The 21,908-nt window shown below is 30.4% G+C and overlaps 6 protein-coding genes across 6 annotated transcripts in view; 3 read left to right on the top strand and 3 right to left on the bottom strand.

Annotated features, from left to right (window-relative positions):
- Positions 1-1,165: 1,165 nt before the first annotated feature.
- On the top strand, positions 1,166-3,339 carry LOC105621855 (thioredoxin, mitochondrial). The gene is made up of 4 exons (XM_012203294.1): positions 1,166-1,206; positions 1,954-2,154; positions 2,561-2,684; positions 3,017-3,339. Exons 2-4 carry the CDS (start codon positions 1,973-1,975, stop codon positions 3,128-3,130), a joined length of 420 nt encoding a protein of 139 aa, XP_012058684.1. The 5' UTR covers positions 1,166-1,206; positions 1,954-1,972; the 3' UTR covers positions 3,131-3,339.
- A 680-nt stretch (positions 3,340-4,019) lies between these two features.
- On the bottom strand, positions 4,020-5,692 carry LOC105621856 (uncharacterized protein C7orf50 homolog). The gene is made up of 4 exons (XM_012203295.1): positions 5,626-5,692; positions 5,039-5,141; positions 4,603-4,798; positions 4,020-4,304 (listed from the first exon to the last, which is right to left on the bottom strand). Exons 1-4 carry the CDS (start codon positions 5,690-5,692, stop codon positions 4,020-4,022), a joined length of 651 nt encoding a protein of 216 aa, XP_012058685.1.
- Positions 5,693-6,292: 600 nt separating this feature from the next.
- On the top strand, positions 6,293-8,580 carry LOC105621853 (phosphatidylinositol N-acetylglucosaminyltransferase subunit Q). The gene is made up of 5 exons (XM_012203292.1): positions 6,293-7,081; positions 7,297-7,577; positions 7,676-7,868; positions 7,949-8,063; positions 8,390-8,580. The coding sequence occupies exons 1-5, from the start codon at positions 6,293-6,295 to the stop codon at positions 8,578-8,580; spliced, it is 1,569 nt and encodes a 522-aa protein (XP_012058682.1).
- Positions 8,581-8,603: 23 nt separating this feature from the next.
- LOC105621852 lies at positions 8,604-9,666 on the bottom strand. Its single transcript, XM_012203291.1, has 2 exons — positions 9,560-9,666; positions 8,604-9,178 (listed from the first exon to the last, which is right to left on the bottom strand). The coding sequence occupies exons 1-2, from the start codon at positions 9,619-9,621 to the stop codon at positions 8,830-8,832; spliced, it is 411 nt and encodes a 136-aa protein (XP_012058681.1). The 5' UTR covers positions 9,622-9,666; the 3' UTR covers positions 8,604-8,829.
- A 721-nt stretch (positions 9,667-10,387) lies between these two features.
- Positions 10,388-20,227, top strand: LOC105621851 (mediator of RNA polymerase II transcription subunit 16). The gene is made up of 14 exons (XM_012203289.1): positions 10,388-10,449; positions 10,678-10,824; positions 11,000-11,198; positions 12,034-12,280; positions 12,365-12,520; positions 12,740-12,909; positions 13,314-13,650; positions 13,764-13,971; positions 14,184-14,358; positions 14,616-14,762; positions 15,012-15,222; positions 18,059-18,168; positions 18,296-18,441; positions 20,104-20,227. Exons 1-14 carry the CDS (start codon positions 10,388-10,390, stop codon positions 20,225-20,227), a joined length of 2,439 nt encoding a protein of 812 aa, XP_012058679.1.
- Positions 20,228-21,080: 853 nt separating this feature from the next.
- Positions 21,081-21,908, bottom strand: part of LOC105621921 (thioredoxin-like protein 1) — a 4,579-nt gene continuing 3,751 nt past the window's right edge. Inside the window, 1 exon segment of the mRNA XM_012203359.1 lies at positions 21,081-21,599. Within this exon segment, the coding sequence (XP_012058749.1) occupies positions 21,386-21,599 (214 nt within the window). The 3' untranslated portion in view covers positions 21,081-21,385.

Raw genomic sequence — 21,908 nt, 5'->3', positions numbered from 1 at the left:
GTACGACGTACGTTACGTTACGTAACGTAACGTAAACGTAACGTAACTAACGTTTAATTTATTTATTATTATTATTATTTACTTATTATAATATATATATATATATATATATATATATATATATATATATATATATATATATATTAGAGAAATAATTACAGAATATAATTAAACGACAATCTGTGTGATAGTATATTTCTTAACTCCAATAAAAATTAATTATGTATTATTCAGATTGAAATTGATATTAAAATATAACCTATGAGGCCTCATATATTTATATTTTTTTAGGTTTAAAAAACGTATTTAAATTTTACACACTTGTCTTTCTAATTTATCGAAGCACAGTTATTTATTACTTCTATTCGAAGTTTTGCATTTTAATCAGCATTTTAACTCCAACAAATATTAGAAAATAGTACACTGAAACGACTTATTTGATAAATTACGCTTCCTGCATTGTACTGTACTTTTTACACTACATAAGTTCTTATAGCTGAACTTCATGCACTTTTCATTTGCCTATACATTGCAAAATCCTTGCAAAAAAAATTTAAAACAAGATAAATCTATACTTAAAAAAAGAAAAAGCGATGATACTGAGGGCAAAAAGTTCAAACAACGCAAACAAATCTATTACGACTAGAAAAAAGGAATATAAATTTAAAAAAGTGTAAAAAATATAGTATTTTTTGGGTAAATAACCGCGTCAGTTGACGCGTCAATTTCTTTGCGCGTGCGCGGGAAGTCCTTTACCAAGTAATGATAGGTTATTGGCGAATTATCGGTAAGTGTTGCAAACTTTTGTAATGTTTAGATTTGGTAATAGAAAAGAAAATTAATGAAAGGCACAGACGACATATAGTAAATTGACGATACGAGTATATTAATATATCGAGGTGCGTGAAAACCGAAGTTTGGCGCAATCGTTGTCCTTTATCGAGAATATACAAGGTGGTGATAAAAAAAGTGATTAATTAATGTCAAAAGACTTTTATGACATGAAATAATAAACATCGACATTATTTTCAGCCCGATTTTCTTAAAACGACTATTTTTTTTCGAATCACATTGCAAGCTACTTTTTAATTTTTAATATAGCTATTAATATATTGATGTCAGAATGCTTGTACGTTTTCATGCGTTGTCCGATATTTGTCAACGTTTGGCTTGCTAAACTGAATCATGAAATCTGTAGATATAAATGTAATTTGGAAACATATGTGATATCAAAGTTATAGAGAAAGATTAATGCTAGAAGCACTAACGTTTCTGATTCACTAAAAGGGCAAATAAATTGATACATAGTTGCTTTCCATTTGTATCACAACTCGGACATGTGTTACAACTCGGTTGAATGCATGTTCCTTTTTATTCTAACAAGTACAATTGAACTGAGTTTTTACCTAAAATCTACACTAGCTCAAAACGATGCGTTTTTATTGATTGTAAGTCTGACTCATTAAATGTGAGGTTATGAACCTGTATTGTTATGTGATAATTTTGTCAAAATGACGTCATTATTCGAATATAAAATACATAATTTCAGATTCATTATCACTTGTGTGAAAATGGAAAGCAACTACTATAAACATAAAGCAAGTGATGGAAAACCAAATATTTTTATGCTGTGTGTAAGCCAGCATAAAATATTTTTAATATATTTCTGAAATATTTTAGACATTTTTTATGAAATATTTCAAAAGATGATTCACATAAATATTTAATATTAATTTAATGCTGTGTGGGAAAGGATATAATTATTAAGTCAAAAAAATTTGAGAATCTTATCTTTTAAGAAGTATAATATTAATCTAAAACTAGAAATGATCACTGATCACTTGGTATTTTTAGTATTAAAAGGATTTAGAAGAAAGAGAGAAAGAAAAACAGAAAGGAGGTAATTCTATTTTGATATATAATTTAATAATTTTGCATGTTTTATTTGAGCAGCGAACAACTAAGCTAAAAGATGCAGCGCCTGGGAATTCAGACTGTCCGTACTAGCAGAAGCCTTTTGGGCAGTAGATTGTACACCACAGCACCTGCCCAAGAACAAGTGGTACCTGCTGCCTTCAAGGTCCAGGATCACAAAGATTTCGATGAGCGCGTGATGAATTCCAAAGTGCCTGTTATCGTGGACTTTTTTGCCACGTAAGTATTATGTGCATTTGTAGTTCCATATTTCAGTAGAATTGTCTCATAAATTTTTATTAAATAAATCAAACTGACAATAGAAGACGGTATTCACAACAGAATAATATAGCTCAGTAATACTACATGTATAAAGCCTTTTCTATACTCTAATATATTTTGCAGTTCTAATTATAGAAAATGATAAATACAGTCAAAACTACATTTTTATTATGAAATCTCTGTCTTCTATTAATTTTCAATTTATACTTTGCATTGTTTATACTCCAATTGCATTCTTTTATTTTAAAGTTTGTATTAAAAGATTCTCTAATTTTATTCTGGAATTTTGAACAAAAATACTCAGGAATTTTGAAGGAATTTTCTTCAAAGATTTCAGTAAATACCCTGTGTGTAATCATTTCAGATGGTGTAATCCATGTCGTATGCTGACTCCACGAATAGAAACAGTTGTTGCCGAAAAACAGGGAAAGATATTGTTAGCCAAAGTTGATATTGATGAGCATACAGATCTCGCTCTTGATTATCATGTACGTATTCTCTTTTATAATTTCAGTACAACAGTCGTTAAGCATTAGGTCTATTCTTTTCAATTGAATAGCTTGCATGGTTCATGTTTCCTTTTTTTCTCTCACATTGAAGAAAAAAAGAGAAAAGATGATGATGCAGGTTCAGCTAACAAAAAGAATAAGTCTTTTTAAATTCATAAATTGACAGATTTTGTGTAATTATTTTAAAGTTGAGAATTTCCCAAGTGAAAGGTTCAGGATTATAATTGAACAATTGTATGAGCGTAATTTTTTATGATTAATTTTGAACTTGGATATTTAAATCATATTTCATTGTGCACTTGTGTTTTTAGGTCGGCTCGGTGCCCGTCCTCATTGCTATGAAGGATGGCAAGGTTCTAGAGAGAATAGTCGGTCTTCAAGATACTGACAAACTCAGACAGTTTGTTAACAAGTATGCGGAGTAACGTAATTAAAAATTATTATTATGTAAATTATCTCTAATGTTGCAGTTCTTGTTAATCTTTGTATAGAGAATTTTTACATGATACTTCGAAATCTGCAATTATGTTTATAGTACATTTTTCTTAGCTATTATATATAAATGTGTAATATTGTGCAAAACAAATTTTGATTTCTCTCGACAATGCAGATTAAATAAAATGTTCTTATCAATGAAATCCGAAGCACTTTTTTAAAATATAAACTTCTTTATTTGTAACGAATTTAAATAAAATACGAAATAAAATTATCATTTTAAGTTGCATATAATCTTCTCATATAAAAGATGTTAAGGCTTTATGAAGGTTGGAAAATTTCAGACATTTTAAATGACAAAATGACTTGCTTTTTTATAACAAAATAAATAAGTAGATATCTGTATTTCTTTATTCATGATGTCATAATCATTAAAAAATATATTTAGTTAAATATATTTAGTTAAATATAATTAATATAATTAAATATTAAATATTTATTTTTTATTAATTAATAATGTAATCTGTATAATTATTATATCAGATAAATATGATATTCATTATTCATAAATATTCATTTTAATATGTTTTTAATATTCAGTTATGTATTTAATATTCATTAATTCAAATAAAATGTTTGAAATTTTTCGTAGCCCTGCTTTTTTAATATAGTTAACTCTTAATGTCCAGATTAGTCATCACTACACACAATCACGTAATAGTACAATGAGAAATTATGGAACTTCTTCACACAAGTTTCTTAAAAATTGTTTAAAAAGAAAGTTTAAGTTGTTTGCTATTTCTCGAATCTTACATGTTAAAAATTGCTCTTCTTAACAATTTTTCATCTATTTTATCTTAAAATTGTTTAAAATTGAAACTACTTGTCAGTTGGTAAAGTCTGTAAAAGTTGTCTCGCTCTTTTATAAGTAGTTGACATCATAATTTCATTTTTGTTATCTTCGTCTGTCTCTGCCTCAGCTTTCCTTATAATTTCCATTCCCTTACGTAATAACACTTCGCGTGCCATACCTTTACAACCTTCGAAATATTCCAGAACGACAGGAAAAAGATTATCAGAAATAGAATTCTCATCCAATAAATTATCCATCAGCCAGATCTGTTTAAGTTTCTCGAACTTCCATTCGTTCCTAGAATGTTTCCACTGTAAAAATAATTTTGATTTATCAATTTGAAAAATGTTAATTAAACAATTAATTAATTGTCTCTATCAAAATCATAAATAAAAAAGAAAGACAGATAAGACTTTATTATTAGAATTAACAGTATGTGTTCATCTCCTATTAATCTTATGTTCTTTTTACAAATGTCAATAAATTGCCAAAATGCTTACAGATGGTTATGCGCAAACAGAAGAAAACATTTGTATATTGTATTTATATAAGGTATTCCAGAATCAAGCCTTTAATATTAATGAATGATTCAAACAATTAACAGCTTACCAGGGATACATAGTTTAATGCTTTTTGCATGGCATATGATCTACGAGATTCCATCTTTTTAACAGCTGCCTGGACAGCCTTCTCTTTTTTTAACTGCCTTTTAGATGGATTCTTAGCAGTCTTTACATTCTCGTCTGAAACTTCCTTTGAAGATAATACTGATTTTGAAGTCTCAATATCGGTAGTGGCATCATTACTAAAAAAAAAATTGTTTAATAAAATCTTTATATGTCATTATTTATCAATAAATTTTTTAAAACTTTATAAAAAACGTTAATATTATAATTTTTATTTTGTAATTTTAGTATGATTAATATTTTAATATAATTTAATACGTGACTTAATATAGTTGCTATTAAAATGTTTTATGTATCAAATTTCAACTTAAAAAATAATTTCATTTATATCACAAGAAAGAAATTTTAAATCTTTTTACCTGACTTCATTCGACTTCAATCTTCTTTTTTTCTTCTTTTGATTACTTTGTACAATATTCTCTTGAGATGTCTTGTCAGTTTTGTGATTATTGTTCTTGGGAGCTATAAAAATATTTATTACATAATATTACTTAATACATATGTGTAGATACATATCTTATAATTAATTTCGAATATTCCTTTAAAATTTTAAATAAAGAAAAAAGGAAAAACTTTTTAAAATGTAACGACAAATGTAAAAATGTAAAACTTCACATTTGTTAATATTTATTCTTTAACAGATCTCTCTGGAACTCCCTTTTTCATTTTTATTCCTATAATATTCATTTTTATGCTAAATTGTTCTTTTTACGGACAATTTTTAATAATAAATAATTACCAAAATCTTTTGTCCTTTTTAGAAGAGATAATACTATTTTGATTTATTATATTATATACAGATGTGTTTACAGGAAGAGTCTATATTAATAATAAAATATTTTAACAAGATTAATACTATATAGAAATGAATCCAATCATTCGCAGATGAACGATAAAGCTGATATTAAGAGAAACAAATAAATACATCTCAAAATTGGCAACTGACCGTCGGCCTTTTCCTTTTCTTTCTGTTTCCTTTTACGTTTCAGTTTTTTCGTATTATCGCTATTCATTTTGTATGAATATGAGAGTGACACTTTTAAATTTGTCTCATCGATGCATTCGCGATCATAATATTCAACACATTACTCTCTACTCGATAAACCACGATAAACTAGATGAATGTAATACACGCCAAGCCATGCGGTCGACAGATGCGACTAACCTAACCTAACCTTAACGTAAATCTAAACTCTAGCCAAACCTAATCTACATCTCTACAATTTATTGTAGATGTTGACGTTATACAATTTATTTTTATAAAAATTGATCAATCACAATTGAATATTCTCTGCATACTAGACTGTGATTCTTACAACTATAGGTTGAGATAAGCCATTTGAATTTAGTAAAGTAATTGCTAAATAAATGAAAGAGACTCGGAGACTTCTGTTATATAATTGCCATGTAATACAAAAGAATTTTGTATAGAAAAATATTTCCTCTTATCAGGAAAAATATTTCTTAAAACGACTGAATAATGAAATAATACTGCGCCTCTTGTAACATGGAAATGATAAGAAAAAAGATAAAAATAATAGAATTTGTAGCGATCATTTGACAAAATTTATTTTCAACAGACTTGTTTGACTGGGTAATCTTTAGCTGTAAAAATGACGAACAATTTGTTAATATTCATTCCACAAACACTATGCACCGAAAAATCCGGCTATGTACTTGGTAAAGTAATACATGACACCTGCAGTGACTTAAAAAAGTTTTACATCATCAGTTTGCGTAAGATGGATCCAGTAGAATCAACTAAGTCTACGTTAGATATTATTGGATATCATTCCAATGAGAATGAGGCTATTGACGAATTTTTGGAACGTAAGCACGTAAACTGGGTACACATTGTGACAAAGCCTTCAGAGGATGGACAGGACAAAGAATATTGTCTGTTGAAAATCACTGTTAACAATAAAAAAATTAATCTGTCAGCAATACGCACGATGATTGTTTTGTACAATCAGCGGGCATTACGGGAAACAGAATTATTTGAGAGCAAAACAACGTCGGGCGATCACTTTCACGAGCTTGCTAAGCTTGTACAGAGCAAAAAGGACGAATTGAAAATCAAGTCTAGATTTGTTCGCATCTGGGAGACTTTGCTGATTTATTACGTATCGTTTTATTTGCACATTGTCTCGTTTCTATCAAAGGCAACAGACAGATTATTGCCAATTTTGAAGTACTCTTCTCTTGGCTTGCATATCCATGACTGGCTTGAAAATGTCAAGTGGATGTTAGCAACAATTATAAGGAATAGGGGCATTAAACTGAAAACTGGAAACTATGCTCTAGCAATTGTAATAGATATGACATTAGGAATTCTGGTATTGCAATTACTGAGATATTATATCGAAGATCAGCCATCACAGCTCCTTCTAAACAATGCAGAGGCAAGTTTTTTAAATTTAAATTAAATATATTTTGAATTTAAATTATTTAATTTAACAAATTTGATCTGAGAATTAAAATTAATTTGAAACAAAGAAGAAAATAAAAGGCTGTTTATACAAAATTAAATATTACATATTTGAGATACATTTTTGGTTCCATTTTGGTTCTATTTTTGTTTCTACCAGCTTTAATAATTGAAATTTCTATTCAACAGAAAGTTGTGGAGAGTTTGAAGGAGCTAATTAATTGGTTGATGGGTGTACCAGCTGGTCTAAAGCTTAATCATGCTTTAAACAATACTATGGGCAAGTTTTTCTTGTATCATATACAGCTCTGGTGGACATTTTTAATATTCTTAAAGCCACTTCTGGATCTCGCGTTCGAAGTACTACTCTTATTTGGAAAACTCGGCATCACATTTCAAATATCCATCGTTGCAGACCTTCTGGCTCTCGTCAGCTTCCACACGTACTGCATTTACGTTTATGCAGCAAGGTATAATGTTCTTCTAATGTGATGAAATTATTGATTTAAAGTAAAAAAAGTTACAATTTACAAATTACAATTTTCAAAAAAGCTACAATTCATCACAGGCTCTTTAATATCCAGCTGAGAGGAATCACGGCTCTCTTTAGACTTTTCCTTGGGAAGAAGAAAAATCCCCTGCGCGAAAGAGTGGATTCTTGTCTGTATCAGACAGACCAGTTGTTTGTTGGGACGCTGTCATTTACCATTCTCCTGTTCCTAATGCCCACAACGTGGGTGTACTACACTGTATTTACTCTGGTAAGAATAAACTGTAGTTTTAATCTTTTTAAATTCTTCCGATAGATATAATTGTAGTATTATGTATAGCTTGGTTGCAGCTCAGATTAGTGTCCATCGCATTTGGCGGTTTTCTGACCAGACTGAAATTCTATCTGCAAGTTATGCCTGTTTATACCTTTTGGAGATGGTTGCTACGGTCTTACTGCACTTGTAGTAAGTAGCACAGACGTACATTGCATCTCGAGGAAAGATTGTAAATAAAGGAAAATTGCATAAAGTGAATTTATTTATTCTTCACATGCAATGCACATTATCAATGATAGCAAAATATCATTTTTTTAATATAATCGTCTAGCTTTGCAGCACATTTTGTAACAGCCTTCAAATCTTTCGTCTGTGAAGATTTTCGAGCGCCTTCGAAATGACATATACATTCTCGGCTCAATTTTCCTTAACTCTAACTTATTTTTTCATTTTTCCTTGATAATAACTCATTGTTGCCAGATAGAAAGTATTAATATTGCAAATAATTTTGGCAGGTATTGTTGACATCAGATTACATCCTTCCTGTACACAAGAAGTGACAGTATTATCAATGACGATGGTTGTGGCTCCTTGGAGGCTCACATGGAAAAAGTGTATTCCAGACACAATTATTTGCCATCCATCCATCGAGTGGTGCACAATATTGAATAATATTATTTGGGGCCATTTATTGTATCCGTTATAAAGAAACATTACATTAAATGTGTTAATATTTTTTTTATTTACACACTAAAAGACATTTTTCTTAATAAATTCTTTCCTGCTATTCTGTATACAGATAATGTATTTAGATAAATATTACTGTACATTAAATCAAATGTCTGCTAAGATAATTCTTATGGAAAGCGTATGTACATTATACAACAAAAACAATTATCTAACAAAGAATTTTGCAAAACAAACCGAGAAGTGCTATTTCAGATAAATAGATGTCCTATTTTGACTTAAGTTTTAACTTCTCTTCTTCTTCCTTCTTCACTCTGCTTAATGTTTCGTTCAAGTCACAATATATTAAATTATCGATATCGTTCTCATCTCTTAAGATACAGAAATAAATTAGAAAGACAACTAAGCTTGCTGATACAACATATCCCTGATACCATGGTCTACTATCTTCATATGGATTGCGATACTCTTCAATTCTCATAGTAGCAGCTTTTGACATGGAATATTTTATAGGCTTATCCAAGTCATCCTCGCTTTCCAATGCTGTGCTTTGATTCCTAGAAGCAATCTCTTCCCATCTACTTTTACTATTGCATGATATCTGTCGTACATTGCATCTGCAAGAAGTAAATCTTCTTACACTATTACTATTTATTATTTAAATTGTTTAACAAATTTCAACAAATTGAAATCAAGCTCTAATGAAAATAAATCAAAGTAATACCTATAAGAGCCAACATGAAATATTCAAGTGTATATTAATTTCGTTTTATTCAATTAAGATCAGATTCAATTCATAAATCTTGATTTCAATTTCTTTGAAAACGTTTCAAGATTATGAATTATACATTTAATTTTTTAATAAATACAAATTTTTAATTTAAAGCTCTTTTGAGAAATCGCACAGTTGCTTTTCATATAATAAACTTAAAATGTATATATTTCAATAATAAAAACAAAAAGATCTTAATTTGATCAAAGATTTCAATAATAATTACCTTCTAAACAGTGCACTCTTACTGTATAGCAAGAGACTGTTTTTGATGATGTTGCCTAACATTGGTGACACTAGGATCAGCCAGAGAATAAAAACGAGATCAAACTCAAGCGGCCAGTGACGAAAAAAGTGGGCTCGAGATTTGAAACGAAATGTAGAAAAACCACTTCTATCAGAGAGAAACCTGAGAGAGGACATGACGGTCCAAAATTTGTAACCGCAAAATGTTGCCGCGCACTACTGCCCTCTGACAAAGTGAGTGTAAACTACATAGCAACATCCATTTTTCTTACGGTATATCGTCCATTTTTGAAAAGTGAATGTACCCTAATAAAATTTTCGGCTCGACCGGCAACAACTTAAGTTGGAAAATGCTTCGCTATTGGTTGACGTTACACGTTCTACCAATAGCTTCTCTCTCAAGTTTCTCTCTGGTAGAAAAATCGACAACAGAAACATTTCACAATTTCCTTTGAAAAAGGATTAAGGCTTAAACACAATAGGCACAGGCAATCGATATAGGCAACAGTGAATAATGAGTCGTCCAATCAGAGCTCCGGTGTGTAAGTTCGATATTACATCCCAGAGCTCCGATTGGACAGCTCGTTATTCCCTGTTCTCTATTGTGCCTATTGCGTTTAAGCCTTTATTGTAACCATCTACGAGAGTCGTGCAAAAAATAATGGGCTTTTAAAAAAAGAAAAATACTAACTAAGCGATATTATTCATGAAGACTGAAGAAAACATTTTAACGTCCTCATTAATTTGAAAAGGATTATAAAGATATAGTATTGTATTTCTCCAAGAATAATTAAGAAAACGAAGAAACATGGATTTGCTGTATACCGTCAACAGGAGGAGTTCTTCCAAATTTTTTTCCAATCAAGAATGGTATATTTTTTTAAGATATAAGGCTTGGTTTTTCTATTCCTGCACTAGATTGCACTAAAACTTTCTTTCTCAGCTTCATTAAATGTCAAAATATATCTATTTCATTTTATTCTAAAAGTGTATACCAGTTTCAGCTATAAAAAATAGACCTATAAATAAAATATCATTCACAACTAATACATAAAATTTTGTATAACACTTGAGTTGATTAACAATTTGCTTTCTCAGTTTATACAATGGACAATCGTTGTGTTCCTTATCCAGTCGAAATATAGTGGCGTTTACTACAATGACAGAGTTAGATGACAGCAATGGCAAGACACGGGGTTGCCATGTTTATGTAACAGATTTAAATATGCCATGGCATGCTCATAAGTAAGCACTTTGCTCATAAGTAAAATCTTTTAATTTCTTTGTAATATTCTTTAAAGAATACAAATTACAATACAAATCTTATCTAGTCTCTTATTAAATGTCTATCAATTTGTTTTTAAAAAGCCAGCAAGTCAAGATAAAACTGTAATAATAAGTATTTCTTGTATTTATCTAGAGTACTTTCAAATAAACACAACATTACTGCATTAGAATGGGATCTGCCTGGTGACAAATTGGTAATGGCTGATACAGCTGGAAATGTACAGTTATGGATGTTCAAGGATCATATTTTGAATGATTGGGTATTAATAGGTTCTGCATATTTCCCTGGTGAGCACATACTAGGTGCAGCATGGTTTCACAATGGCAAAAAGGTATTTAGGTGAACAAACTGATGAAATTAGACAACAAAATTTTTTTTTACTTATATTACCAGGATAGAAACTATATTAGATTATCATTTTATTATTCTTTTATATTACTACATTTTTATAACTAGTGAATATTTTTCTCAAAATTTTTCTCAGAATTTTTCAGAATTCCCTGATAGAAATAAATCACTGAGATCATTGAAAGTTTATGTCAATTGGTTCATTTCGATATGAACATAGATTTCAGTGATTTATTTCCACCAGGATTGTTATATAAATTTCAGAATTTTTGAATGATTTTATAATTATTTAAAAAATTTTTCAGAAATGCCAAGAAAGCATTTTTTCTAGATTTCTTCATATGAATTCTGAAATATTCTAAGATATTTCAGAATTCATAATTTATAATTTGAGGTGAAACGTATAAAATCTGAGGAAGTAAAGTATAGAGGAAATTATAGAATCACGTGAAAAATTATAAAAATTATGAAAGATTTTACGAAAAGACATAGGCCGATATTCATAATCTGTTCTTATTTCAAAATTGTTTTAAATAATGTTTTAAAATGCTAATATGCTCTTTGATTGATTCACGACCTCTTAAGATTATACTTAAGATGGTCTTGAATATAAGAATCGTTATGAATGCCGTCCATAGACTTTCTCAATATTTCTGAAATGTGTTTTAATTCGTCTAAAAATTTTAAGAAAAATTTTATCAGAGTTTTAAAAAAATATTCAAGTCACATGCAGATACATGATCAAAACTTGAAACAGATATATATAGTTTTTATATTTTTATCTTTTCTTTTAATGTCTTCTTTTATTAATTCCACAGACAGGCTTAGTAACAGAAAAGAAAGATAGTATCCATTATAGCGAGAAATTTAATCACCTACTGTTCGCACCTTCCGTGAGGCAATTCGGCGGAAGAGCCGCCGAAGGCGTGCTGGTGGTATCGACGACGGGCATGGTTGGTGCAATCATGATCACTAAGGATCTTCAAAATCCGATTTGCTATTCGACAGAGAGTCTAGGCAACACGAGACACAGGATAACCGCGGTCGATTTGTGCTATGGAAAAAGTACTTTTTCTCACGTCATAAAACTATTTGCGAATGCAGACGATATAATGAGGATGTTGCGATAATTTGTTTTTGGAATTCCAGACGGCCACTTTCTCGTTGCGGTTAGTAGCGGTAGCATCTGCTTGCCTATAAGATGTTTTAGAGTACTAGTGCGCAAGAATGATGATAAGTGCACCATTACCTCGCAAGCTTTACCGAGTTTTTTTCTGCAAGATGGGGCACCTAAAGATAATTCATGTAAGACTGAATGGTTTATGACAGTATAAACAGTTCATTTTTTTTATAGATACAATTCTTTTTCTAGCTGAACTTACACAATTATTCTTTCTTTTTTATTCATGGATAAAATCGAAAAAAAAGAAACGATGAACTGTGCAAAAAGTTCAGCTATAAAAAACAGAAGATCTATACTGTACCTGATCTAACTGTACCTGCAAAAGATTTACTCTTTTGCAGGTACAGTTGTAACTCATTTAAAGTTCGTGGTCAGAGAAGATGCCGATTCTCTGGTTATTGCGGCAAACAGTGAGAGCGGTGGATTTGTTGAGGTGTGGGAGTTGCGGGAGAAGTCGCAACCGGTTCACAAATTATTTCAGCCAAAGACATTAGAACCTTTCAAGACGGTCGTAAGTATTCAATTAATTAATCAATCAATATTTTCGTTTTTAGTAAATTTTAGCATGTGAGAGATATGTGTAAGAGTGGCAATAAAGAAAGAGAGAGACAAGACATATCTGATTATAGTATTTAAATAAATAATAACGATCAAATAATAATATTTAATAGTTATATAAAATCTATGTTTACCAAGATTAAGTTTAATCTTCGTTTAATTTACTCTTTATTTTTTTCTAATGCTTAAAATTAAAAGAAGATAAAAAGTAAGTTAAACCGAGATTACAGTTAATACACATTGATAGAAATAGACATAAATAATGTATTTGTACTATTATTAAAACTATTCATATATTTTTAAATAATATATTTATTTTTAATGTAGATGTATGATTACTTTATTCTTGGCGTATAGGTTTGGCAATATCAGTCGCAGTATCGTTGCCAGTCACCGGTCACAGCGATAGCCACTACAAAACTATCCATAGTGACAACTTTACCGCCTCCCAGTTATGTAATAATAGCATTAGCGGACTCGTCGGTGCATTGCCTAAATCGTTTGGACTGTTTGAAGGAAGTGGCATTCTCATCCCTGAATACAAGCTGGCGTCCAGATGAGCCTAGCAACAAATACTTCAAGAATTCTGTATCTATCGCCCATATGGATCTTTCATGGCTAGGATGTGTACTTCTTGCGTGCGACACTCAGGGCAATATGTATCTCTATAAATTGTTGCCAGACGGTACCACAGGTATACAACCAAATTTTTTCTTTATTTGAAATTAATTCATTAACATTCGTTCTCTTAGTTACAGGATATTTCTTACGCGAAATATGATCAAAACAATATATGTGATTTTGCAGGTACGTCGATGTCGCTAAGCTATGCCTGTACATTACTCGAGTATTGCTTGGTGACTGGATTGGATTGGTTGGACATACTTTTATGTCTGAGATCGTCCACGATTGAAGCATTATGTGAACGATTAGACGTTTCCTTTAATAGACAATTACAATCTACACAGCAATATCATTACATCCTATTTTTATCCATCAAGACATCGCTGTATAGGTGTGTAACTAGATATTTGTATATGTGAAAAGGTGTTTTTGATATGAATAAATTTTCTTCTAAATAGTTAGTTTTTAAATCGGTTTAAAAGAATATCTCGGAGTTAGACTTGCGTTTGAAGAAGTGCGTTTGAAGATTTTTTTAGGAGTTGGAGTGATATGAAAAATATCTCAAACTCCAGAAAGATTAACGTTTGCAATTATTATTTTCAGAATGCTCGTAACAGGACAGAACAAGGCGGCGGATTTGTCATCGTTACTGATGATACATTCAGTAGCTACTGCCTTCAAATCTTTACTGAGACCATCGGACCTGATATCCCACGACAAAGGACCAGCGGAAAGTTTAGCCGCAGTGATAACTGATGTCATTACTGATGTTGATAAGGTATTGAAATCAAAATTCTACTTCAAGCATCTCGATCAGCTGAATTTCGTGAATCAAATTTCTCATCCTACTCTTCTTTATTTTCTTTTCCATTCAATGATTTACCAGAATAAAATTATATAATACCAGAATAAAAATAACTCGTGAAGCTTAGATATAACATAATAAAATATGACATAATTGTTCTTTAACAAATTAAAACTTTAATTAAAAGTTAATTGAAATAAATTACTTATTTACTTAATGTTTTACTTTAGGTGTTGCTGCATCTCGATCCGAAAGAGTTTACGGTAGAACCGAGCACGTTGCAATCGTTGCAGCAACTTATTCAATGGGTTGCTGACTTAGCTTTGAACTTGCTGGCCAGATTACCTGAGCAGAGGATGCAAGTGAAGACTGGTGGGGTAGGTACTTTTAGCAAATCTAATTATTGTTTCCGAAAATTACAAAACAATCCTTAAATCTAGATTTTTATGTCTATTTCTTCTAATATATTTTTGTGAATAAATCATTTTTTGTGGTATCAAATATCCATTATTGAATTTATATAATAAATTTCATATAATATAAAAATAACTATAGTCTTCTATTAAAATTAATTAAAATTATCTTCATATCATTTTTCATATTAGCTTTACTATTTTGTTTTGCAGTATGAGCTTCTTAAGGATCACAAGGCCTTGAATACCGTTCGGGAGCTGTTGGTTATCATACGCATATGGGGATTACTTCGCCCGTCGTGTCTCCCAGTGTTTCTTCGCAGCGCAGACAACCTGGATGTTTTAGCCTTACTATTTTGCTTGTTATCAAAATTGGTACAACCTAACGGAGATACGCAGCAACAGGTGGACGATGGTTTGATTGGTACGTACATTAATTTCTTGAAATTTTTTAATAGTGAATGTAAGAATTAATTGAGTATAATATGATTTTTATTTATTGCAATATGAAACTTTTAATGATTTAATTCTATGAAGATTAATTAAAAAAGATAAGATTGATGATACATTTTTTGTCATAATTGAACAACAAAAAAAAATTATTTTATTTCGCTGTAATATTTTTTCTATTTGCTTTTATTTAAAAACATTTATATCTAAAAACGATATTAATTTATGAATTTCACAGTCCAAAAGCAGACAGATTTTATTACAAATTGAATTCTTCGTGTATTACTACGACTTGTGGTCAGGAAGTCTGATAAAAATACCACATCCTGAATAATTTTGATATTAGCAATATTAAATGGTTCGCATTATGTGTAACAGTTCTGCAGTAATATAATCGCGCAATAATACAGTAGCAAGTACATGGATCAGAAGAATTGCAAATAAGATACCTTGTGACAGTTCAATTATTACATTTTTCTCTCAATACAATACAAATATAATAATAATAATAGGATAATAATAGGATAATACATTCTAAGAAAAATACAACGCACGCACAAAAGGAAATCCTTCGAATCCATGAAGATATAATGACTACCAAGCTTGCGATCAAGCATAAAGACTCTCTAGTCTTGAAGGAAAACAGACTGCACGAAAAGAATTACACGATCCAACAGTCCAATAGGCTGAAAAGATACGAACACCTATCACTTCCTTGGTCAACCTTAAGCGTGTTCGTAGCCTACTGGTTCATCCTCTGTCCTCTAATTTGGGCCATATGTTACAAATTCGCATACTGGCCTTCGTATTGGTCTTTTCTCTTCTGGACAGTCGCATTTCTGATTTGGATCGTGATCATGTGTGGATTAATAATCTTCTGGAGACGTTTCCAAGTTGAACAAAGTCTTGAAATTAATGCGATCTCGAAATATGGTTCGGATAAAGAGAGGAGACCCCTGAGCGTTTATCAGATATCTGAAGGCGAGGAATTTCTAGGGACGAAGAAATGGAATGATTTTCATGAATCGGAATCTAAGATCAATCGAGAAAACCTCAAGAGGGATCTGCCACCTTTAGTGATACACAAACAAATATCAGGTGAAAATATCGAAGATACTGATGGAATGGTATGTGTCGAAGAAAATGAGAAAACTCGCTCAAGCATCGCTAGTGATTATACTCAGAAAAGTCCTCTGCAGGATTATCTGAAATTGGTAACGGTATCGCCCTCGGAGGAAGAAGTAAAATCCCCGAAGACGCCTATGTCGCCGAGGGATTTATTCTTCATCGATCTGATCCGCGAAGCAGAGAGGGTCGAGAGATCGTTGAAAACTAGAACGCATTTCTTCCCGAGCGAAACAGCTAAGAGTGCGAAAACCATGAAAAGTATAACGAATGGAACGGAGCATAGAAAGGACATAAAAGATATGAAGGATGAGAATGTAAAGGACAAAAAGGATAATAAATTGAGGTCAAAGCGTGAATCAAATTATTTCATAGCTGACGTGGAGAGTCCAACAAGTGAAAAAACAGAGGTCTTTCTTCAGATCAATTCAAATGTAGATGAAGAGACTGGATTAATTGTGGTGGAAAAACCGATGATAATATTGCAATCCAATGAAGCATATTCGCAAGAAACCTTCACTTCATCAGTTAATTAAATCAGTTAATCGCCGGAAACAATTACTTACCCAGCAAACGAAAATAAATTGAAATGGATTGGAAATTTTTAATCCATCCATAAAAATGGATTGGTGGATTCCATATCAAAAATTTTTATATATGTAAAAGTTTAAATAAATTAAAGCAATAATTACAATTGAAATTCTATAGTTATTATTTTAAAACTTTTATACAAAAAATATATGTTAGCTGTATAATAAAAGAAACGTGTTAATATAAAATATACATAAAAGCGATTAATTTATTAATTAAAAATAAGGAATTTATACATGTAATCTTTATTGTACATATTTAGATAGTTCTTTTTATGTTTTTTTTTTGAAAGAGAATTCATGATATTTTTACGGTACAACTTTTTTTTTAACTCAGTTGAATTAAAACAAAAAATTTCTTATTCATAATTCTGAATAAAATAGTATTCGTAATGCATTTTTAAATGAAACAATGGATTTTCTACTCACAATTTTGAATTGAATAGTACTCATTTTAAAAGAAAAACTTTTTTATTCAATTGGATTAAAAAACTGCATTTTTTTTTCCTATTCAGAATTTTGAATTTAGTATTTACGAAATGGCTGATATTATTTTTAGATTCAACTGGATTGAAAAATTGCATTTCCTCTATTCAGAATTTTAAATTAAGCAGTATTCACCTATAATATTCTTTTTAGATTGAAAAGCATAGAAATATACTCTATGCCATTCCTATAAATGAATAAAAATGCATTCAGGATTGAAAAGGATCCTAACATTCAAAAGAATTTTAATATTGATGAATCCGTATTTCTTTGACCTAAATCCATTTAATTTATTTCAATTCATTCTCGTTTGCTGGATAACAGTTAATTAAAGAGAGATTTCGAAAAATGTGATCTAAATGAAGAAAAGAGTTGAAGTTTTGTTCAAGAAAAAGCTGCTGTATAAATAAAAAAATACTAGAAATGATAAAAGTGTTGGATTAAATACCTTGTTTTCTTCTACAAAAATTATGATTATCATATATAACTATTTATGTACATTATCAGACACACAAGATACACATCAGATTCACATCTTATCAATTTGGAATCAACAGTAACATTTTATATTTCCGATGCTGAAAGTTTTGAAGTAAAGACTTCTTTCAGATGAATGCTGCCTGCTGCCAAATCAGATCATGATTCCACAATTACATCAAGGCAACAGTATCACCGCTATAGTCTCCCCGATTTTGTTTTATCAGAACCTTCCATTACAGGTGAGAATTGTTTATTCACACAAAAAGAGAATATTACAATCATTTCTATTAAAAATATTCGAAATTGTTTGTTAATTTATATACATATGCATGTTATTTATTTACTATTATCATTTTGTGATTGCAGCTGGAATATGGAGTGGAACCTGAACAGTTGGTTTTTACGCCTGAAATGAATCCCGTTGAAGGTTGTATGCACAGCGGACAGATCGTGGACACGATACGACATTTGTATTTAGGAAGGCAGCCGCTTTTGGTGAAGCAGTGCACGAGGTATTATTAATTCATAAATTATATTGATTATTAACTAACAAAAAATATATAAAAAATATATAAAAATATATAATATGTATCAACGATTCATAATAATACAAGGTGTCCTAATTAGCATCCCTGAAATATCTTCTAAGGTTTAGAGGAAAATTTGTATAACCAAAATTGCATGATATGAAGGAATCTACCATATGGCAATAAATTTTTGTTTAGGTGGAGGCGCTTCACAGAGATTTCAGGACTTCATTTTTTAAAATGGAATTATATGATTTTTTTTACATAATATGATTCCTCTAGTTATTCTGCGTACAAAAATCTCAAGATAAAAGTATAAAAGTATTAAGATAGAAGTATCGAAAAATCAATACGAGATACCTTATTCTGGCACATATTGACATAAAATGTTAAATAATTGGTAAATTAATAATTTTTTGATATCTTAATACTTTTATGAACAGAATAATAAGCTGAATCAATTGGTGCAATTGGTATAAAATATCTCATAAACTATTGATACTTCTATCTTAATACTTTTATACGCAAAATAAACTAGAGGAATTATATTACATAAAAAAATCATATAATTCCATTTAAGAAAAGTTGACTCTGAAATCTCTAAAGCGTCTTTACTTGAACAAAAATTATTATCGCCATGTGATAGACTTCTTTATATCGTGCAATTTTAGTTATATAAATTTTCCTATAGATCTTATAAATTCGAAGACATTTCAGGTGCTAGTTATTGGAACACTCTGTATAGCTTTATATATACTAATTAAATATGAAGGAGAATTATGATCAAAGTTAGACACTAATACATATATATTAAATAAATTTGTATAGGGCAGGCGGGTAGGAAATTAAAAACTTGTGTAAACGAACATATAAATCATATTAATAGAAATACCATCACGCTATTAATAATTACGGAACATAGAATGAATTTAAACTATGATTTTGAATGGTGACAATTTTGGATAAAGAATATTTCTTAAATAAACGCCTCATTTCGGAGATGTTTTTTCAAACGATAAAAGAACAGTTCGAATTTGCAAACTGAATATTTATATCACTCATGTTTCTATTTTAAATAATTTATATACTGACTTTTAATACTTATTTATTGTATCTATGTTTGTACTTTTTTATATTTATGTTTAGTGTGTCCATTGCATCCATTAATTTGCCATTCTAATCTAAATATGTTACAATACTCTTAATTCTCTTAATTTATTTTAATTTTTGACAATTCTTTTGACGTTCGTTATTTTACGATTTATTATTCACAAATTGTAATTACTACGAGGAAACTTTCATGGCACCGGTGAGTTATTCATATTCTATTACACATAATTATTTTAATAATTCTGAACAAATCATCGTCACTTATTGTTCAAATAAAATCACTCGGCCTACCAAGCACGACTGAATTTCATTCTTCCTTGAAGAGCGAAACATTCAATATTGTATTTCAACGCTGAAGATGGCTCAAAACGGAACCGAACGTTCGTTTGTACAATTTGAATATAAATTTGTAGTTATGCACGGACAACTGCGTGTCGATTAGCCCTAATAATTTATTGTTATGTTTGTAAAACTTGAGAATCCATAATTCTTTATTTTTTAATATTATTTATACATATTTTTTCGTTACATCTTTAGGTGCGGCGGTAAAGCGCAGGTACAGAACATGACGAGGACAGCTGCGATCAGAGCCTGGGATCAACGATGGACACGTGCTTGCCGATGCGGAGGTATTTGGCGAATTCACAAAGCCTCACAATAAAGGGCACTTAGGAATTTTTGTAAAAAGTTTATTTTGTCTGTTATAAACCGTGATACTGTAATTTTTTGGAGATCTATATAAAAGTAGATAAGAAATCTATAATATAAGAAGCGCCCAGTTTTATAAGGGAATTTTGGTCCCAGATGAACTGCCCGTATCAAAGGCTGGTTTATCCCTATTGATATATTCGCTGCTTGTCCATCTTCCCCTCCAGGGCGAACTCCAGAGGCATCGCCGTCATTACAAGCAAATCCGAATTCTGTGACGGCATGACCAGGGATCTTAGTCGATTAATGAACTGTACCAAATACATACATATTATTTCAACTGTCTTTTGTACAATCCGCTGTCACTGTGGGGAAGTGCCCTGGACGCAGAGAAATTGGATAAGACTAGTGGTACGCGATCATAATAGCGAACATTGAACAGCACTCAAGGGACTCATTTTACAAAGTTATGCATATTATGGAATCCTTTTTTTTATGCTCTAGCTAATCCTAGCTAAGTCTCAATGCTGTTCAGCCCAAACTGGGCATAGTAATATGAAAGAAGATAAACTATCGAGAGACATATATAAATATAAAAAGGTAACTAAGAGCTAAATACTGCGTGTATTCAAATGATCTTGCCAAATCAAAAATTTATAATCTAAAGATATTTGTTTATATTTTTAAAAGCGAAATCTTTGCAATTATTATTTTGTCCTATTTCATCATGTAAAAAGAATTTGCATTTTTTGCAATTTATATAAAAATGGAGGAAAATGCAGGAACGATGTAAAATAAATTAATAATTAAACGACGCGTTATTTACACGAATTACTTAATTAAGAAAGATAGAAAGTAAGTATAATTGCAGATGAGTGTATTTTAAAGTTAATTGTATAATATCTTGCTCGTCCTTTGTATATTAAACGTAATTGTAAATATTTTCATAAATTAATAATAGATTTTACTTAAAATAAATTATTACTTTCGTGAATTAATAAATTATTACAAGTAAAATTATACAGTATTTAAATCGGATTTTATTATTTGAAATCTTGTTACAACTATTTCTCTTTTCTCTTCCATGCAAAAAAAACCAATGGGGAATGTTAATAAGCAAATTGAAATTTCTGATGTAATATCCAGTATATTATTGTTGCAGAAAAGTCGTTCAATGGCTTTCTCCTTTCTTGCCAGACACTCTCTTGAATTCTCCCATGTTCGTAGTCGAAATTGGTGAGCCGATTACGACTAGATGATCGATTCTCGTTGTTTCTGAGCCATTCTGGTTGTCTATCACAAAGATTTGAAGATTTTGCACATTCTGAAATTTGACATAACGCAGCAGTATCGGATTTCCCTCCTCGAGATCCTTAGTTGACAATCTATCGAAATCACACATATTAATTTTTTATTTAAAAAGTAAGCTAAAGAGAAATTCTGTTCTAAGATTACTATACTAGAAACAATATTCTAAAAAAATAAAAAATTTTAACTACATTCAGAGAAAAATAGTAGAATAGCAACTATAAAGGCTTTCTAGAATTAATATACGTAATTATATAAACTATTTTATCGTTGCAATAATTAAAGATAGTTTATTCAACTATATTTTATATATACACACACACACACACACACACACACACACACACACGCACGCACGCACGCACGCACGCACGCACGCACGCACG

This window comes from Atta cephalotes, assembly GCF_000143395.1.
Source record: "Atta cephalotes unplaced genomic scaffold scaffold00038, whole genome shotgun sequence".
Taxonomy (NCBI): Eukaryota; Metazoa; Arthropoda; class Insecta; order Hymenoptera; family Formicidae; genus Atta; species Atta cephalotes.
This window is presented reverse-complemented; position numbering and strand designations above follow the sequence as displayed.

Coding starts and splice junctions, on each gene's coding strand:
- LOC105621855 (XM_012203294.1), top strand. CDS start 1,973: ATGCAGCGCCTGGGAATTCAGACTGTCCGTACTAGCAGAAGCCTTTTG. Junction 2,155..2,560: donor ATCGTGGACTTTTTTGCCAC/GTAAGTATTATG, acceptor TAATCATTTCAG/ATGGTGTAATCCATGTCGTA. Junction 2,685..3,016: donor ATCTCGCTCTTGATTATCAT/GTACGTATTCTC, acceptor TTGTGTTTTTAG/GTCGGCTCGGTGCCCGTCCT.
- LOC105621856 (XM_012203295.1), bottom strand. CDS start 5,692: ATGAATAGCGATAATACGAAAAAACTGAAACGTAAAAGGAAACAGAAA. Junction 5,142..5,625: donor AGAAAAGGAAAAGGCCGACG/GTCAGTTGCCAA, acceptor ATATTTTTATAG/CTCCCAAGAACAATAATCAC. Junction 4,799..5,038: donor TTGAAGTCGAATGAAGTCAG/GTAAAAAGATTT, acceptor TTTTTTTTTTAG/TAATGATGCCACTACCGATA.
- LOC105621853 (XM_012203292.1), top strand. CDS start 6,293: ATGACGAACAATTTGTTAATATTCATTCCACAAACACTATGCACCGAA. Junction 7,578..7,675: donor ATTTACGTTTATGCAGCAAG/GTATAATGTTCT, acceptor AATTCATCACAG/GCTCTTTAATATCCAGCTGA. Junction 7,869..7,948: donor ACTACACTGTATTTACTCTG/GTAAGAATAAAC, acceptor GCTTGGTTGCAG/CTCAGATTAGTGTCCATCGC.
- LOC105621852 (XM_012203291.1), bottom strand. CDS start 9,621: ATGTTAGGCAACATCATCAAAAACAGTCTCTTGCTATACAGTAAGAGT. Junction 9,179..9,559: donor AAGAGTGCACTGTTTAGAAG/GTAATTATTATT, acceptor TACTTCTTGCAG/ATGCAATGTACGACAGATAT.
- LOC105621851 (XM_012203289.1), top strand. CDS start 10,388: ATGGATTTGCTGTATACCGTCAACAGGAGGAGTTCTTCCAAATTTTTT. Junction 10,450..10,677: donor TTTTTTTCCAATCAAGAATG/GTATATTTTTTT, acceptor TTGCTTTCTCAG/TTTATACAATGGACAATCGT. Junction 15,223..18,058: donor GGTGGACGATGGTTTGATTG/GTACGTACATTA, acceptor GACTTCTTTCAG/ATGAATGCTGCCTGCTGCCA.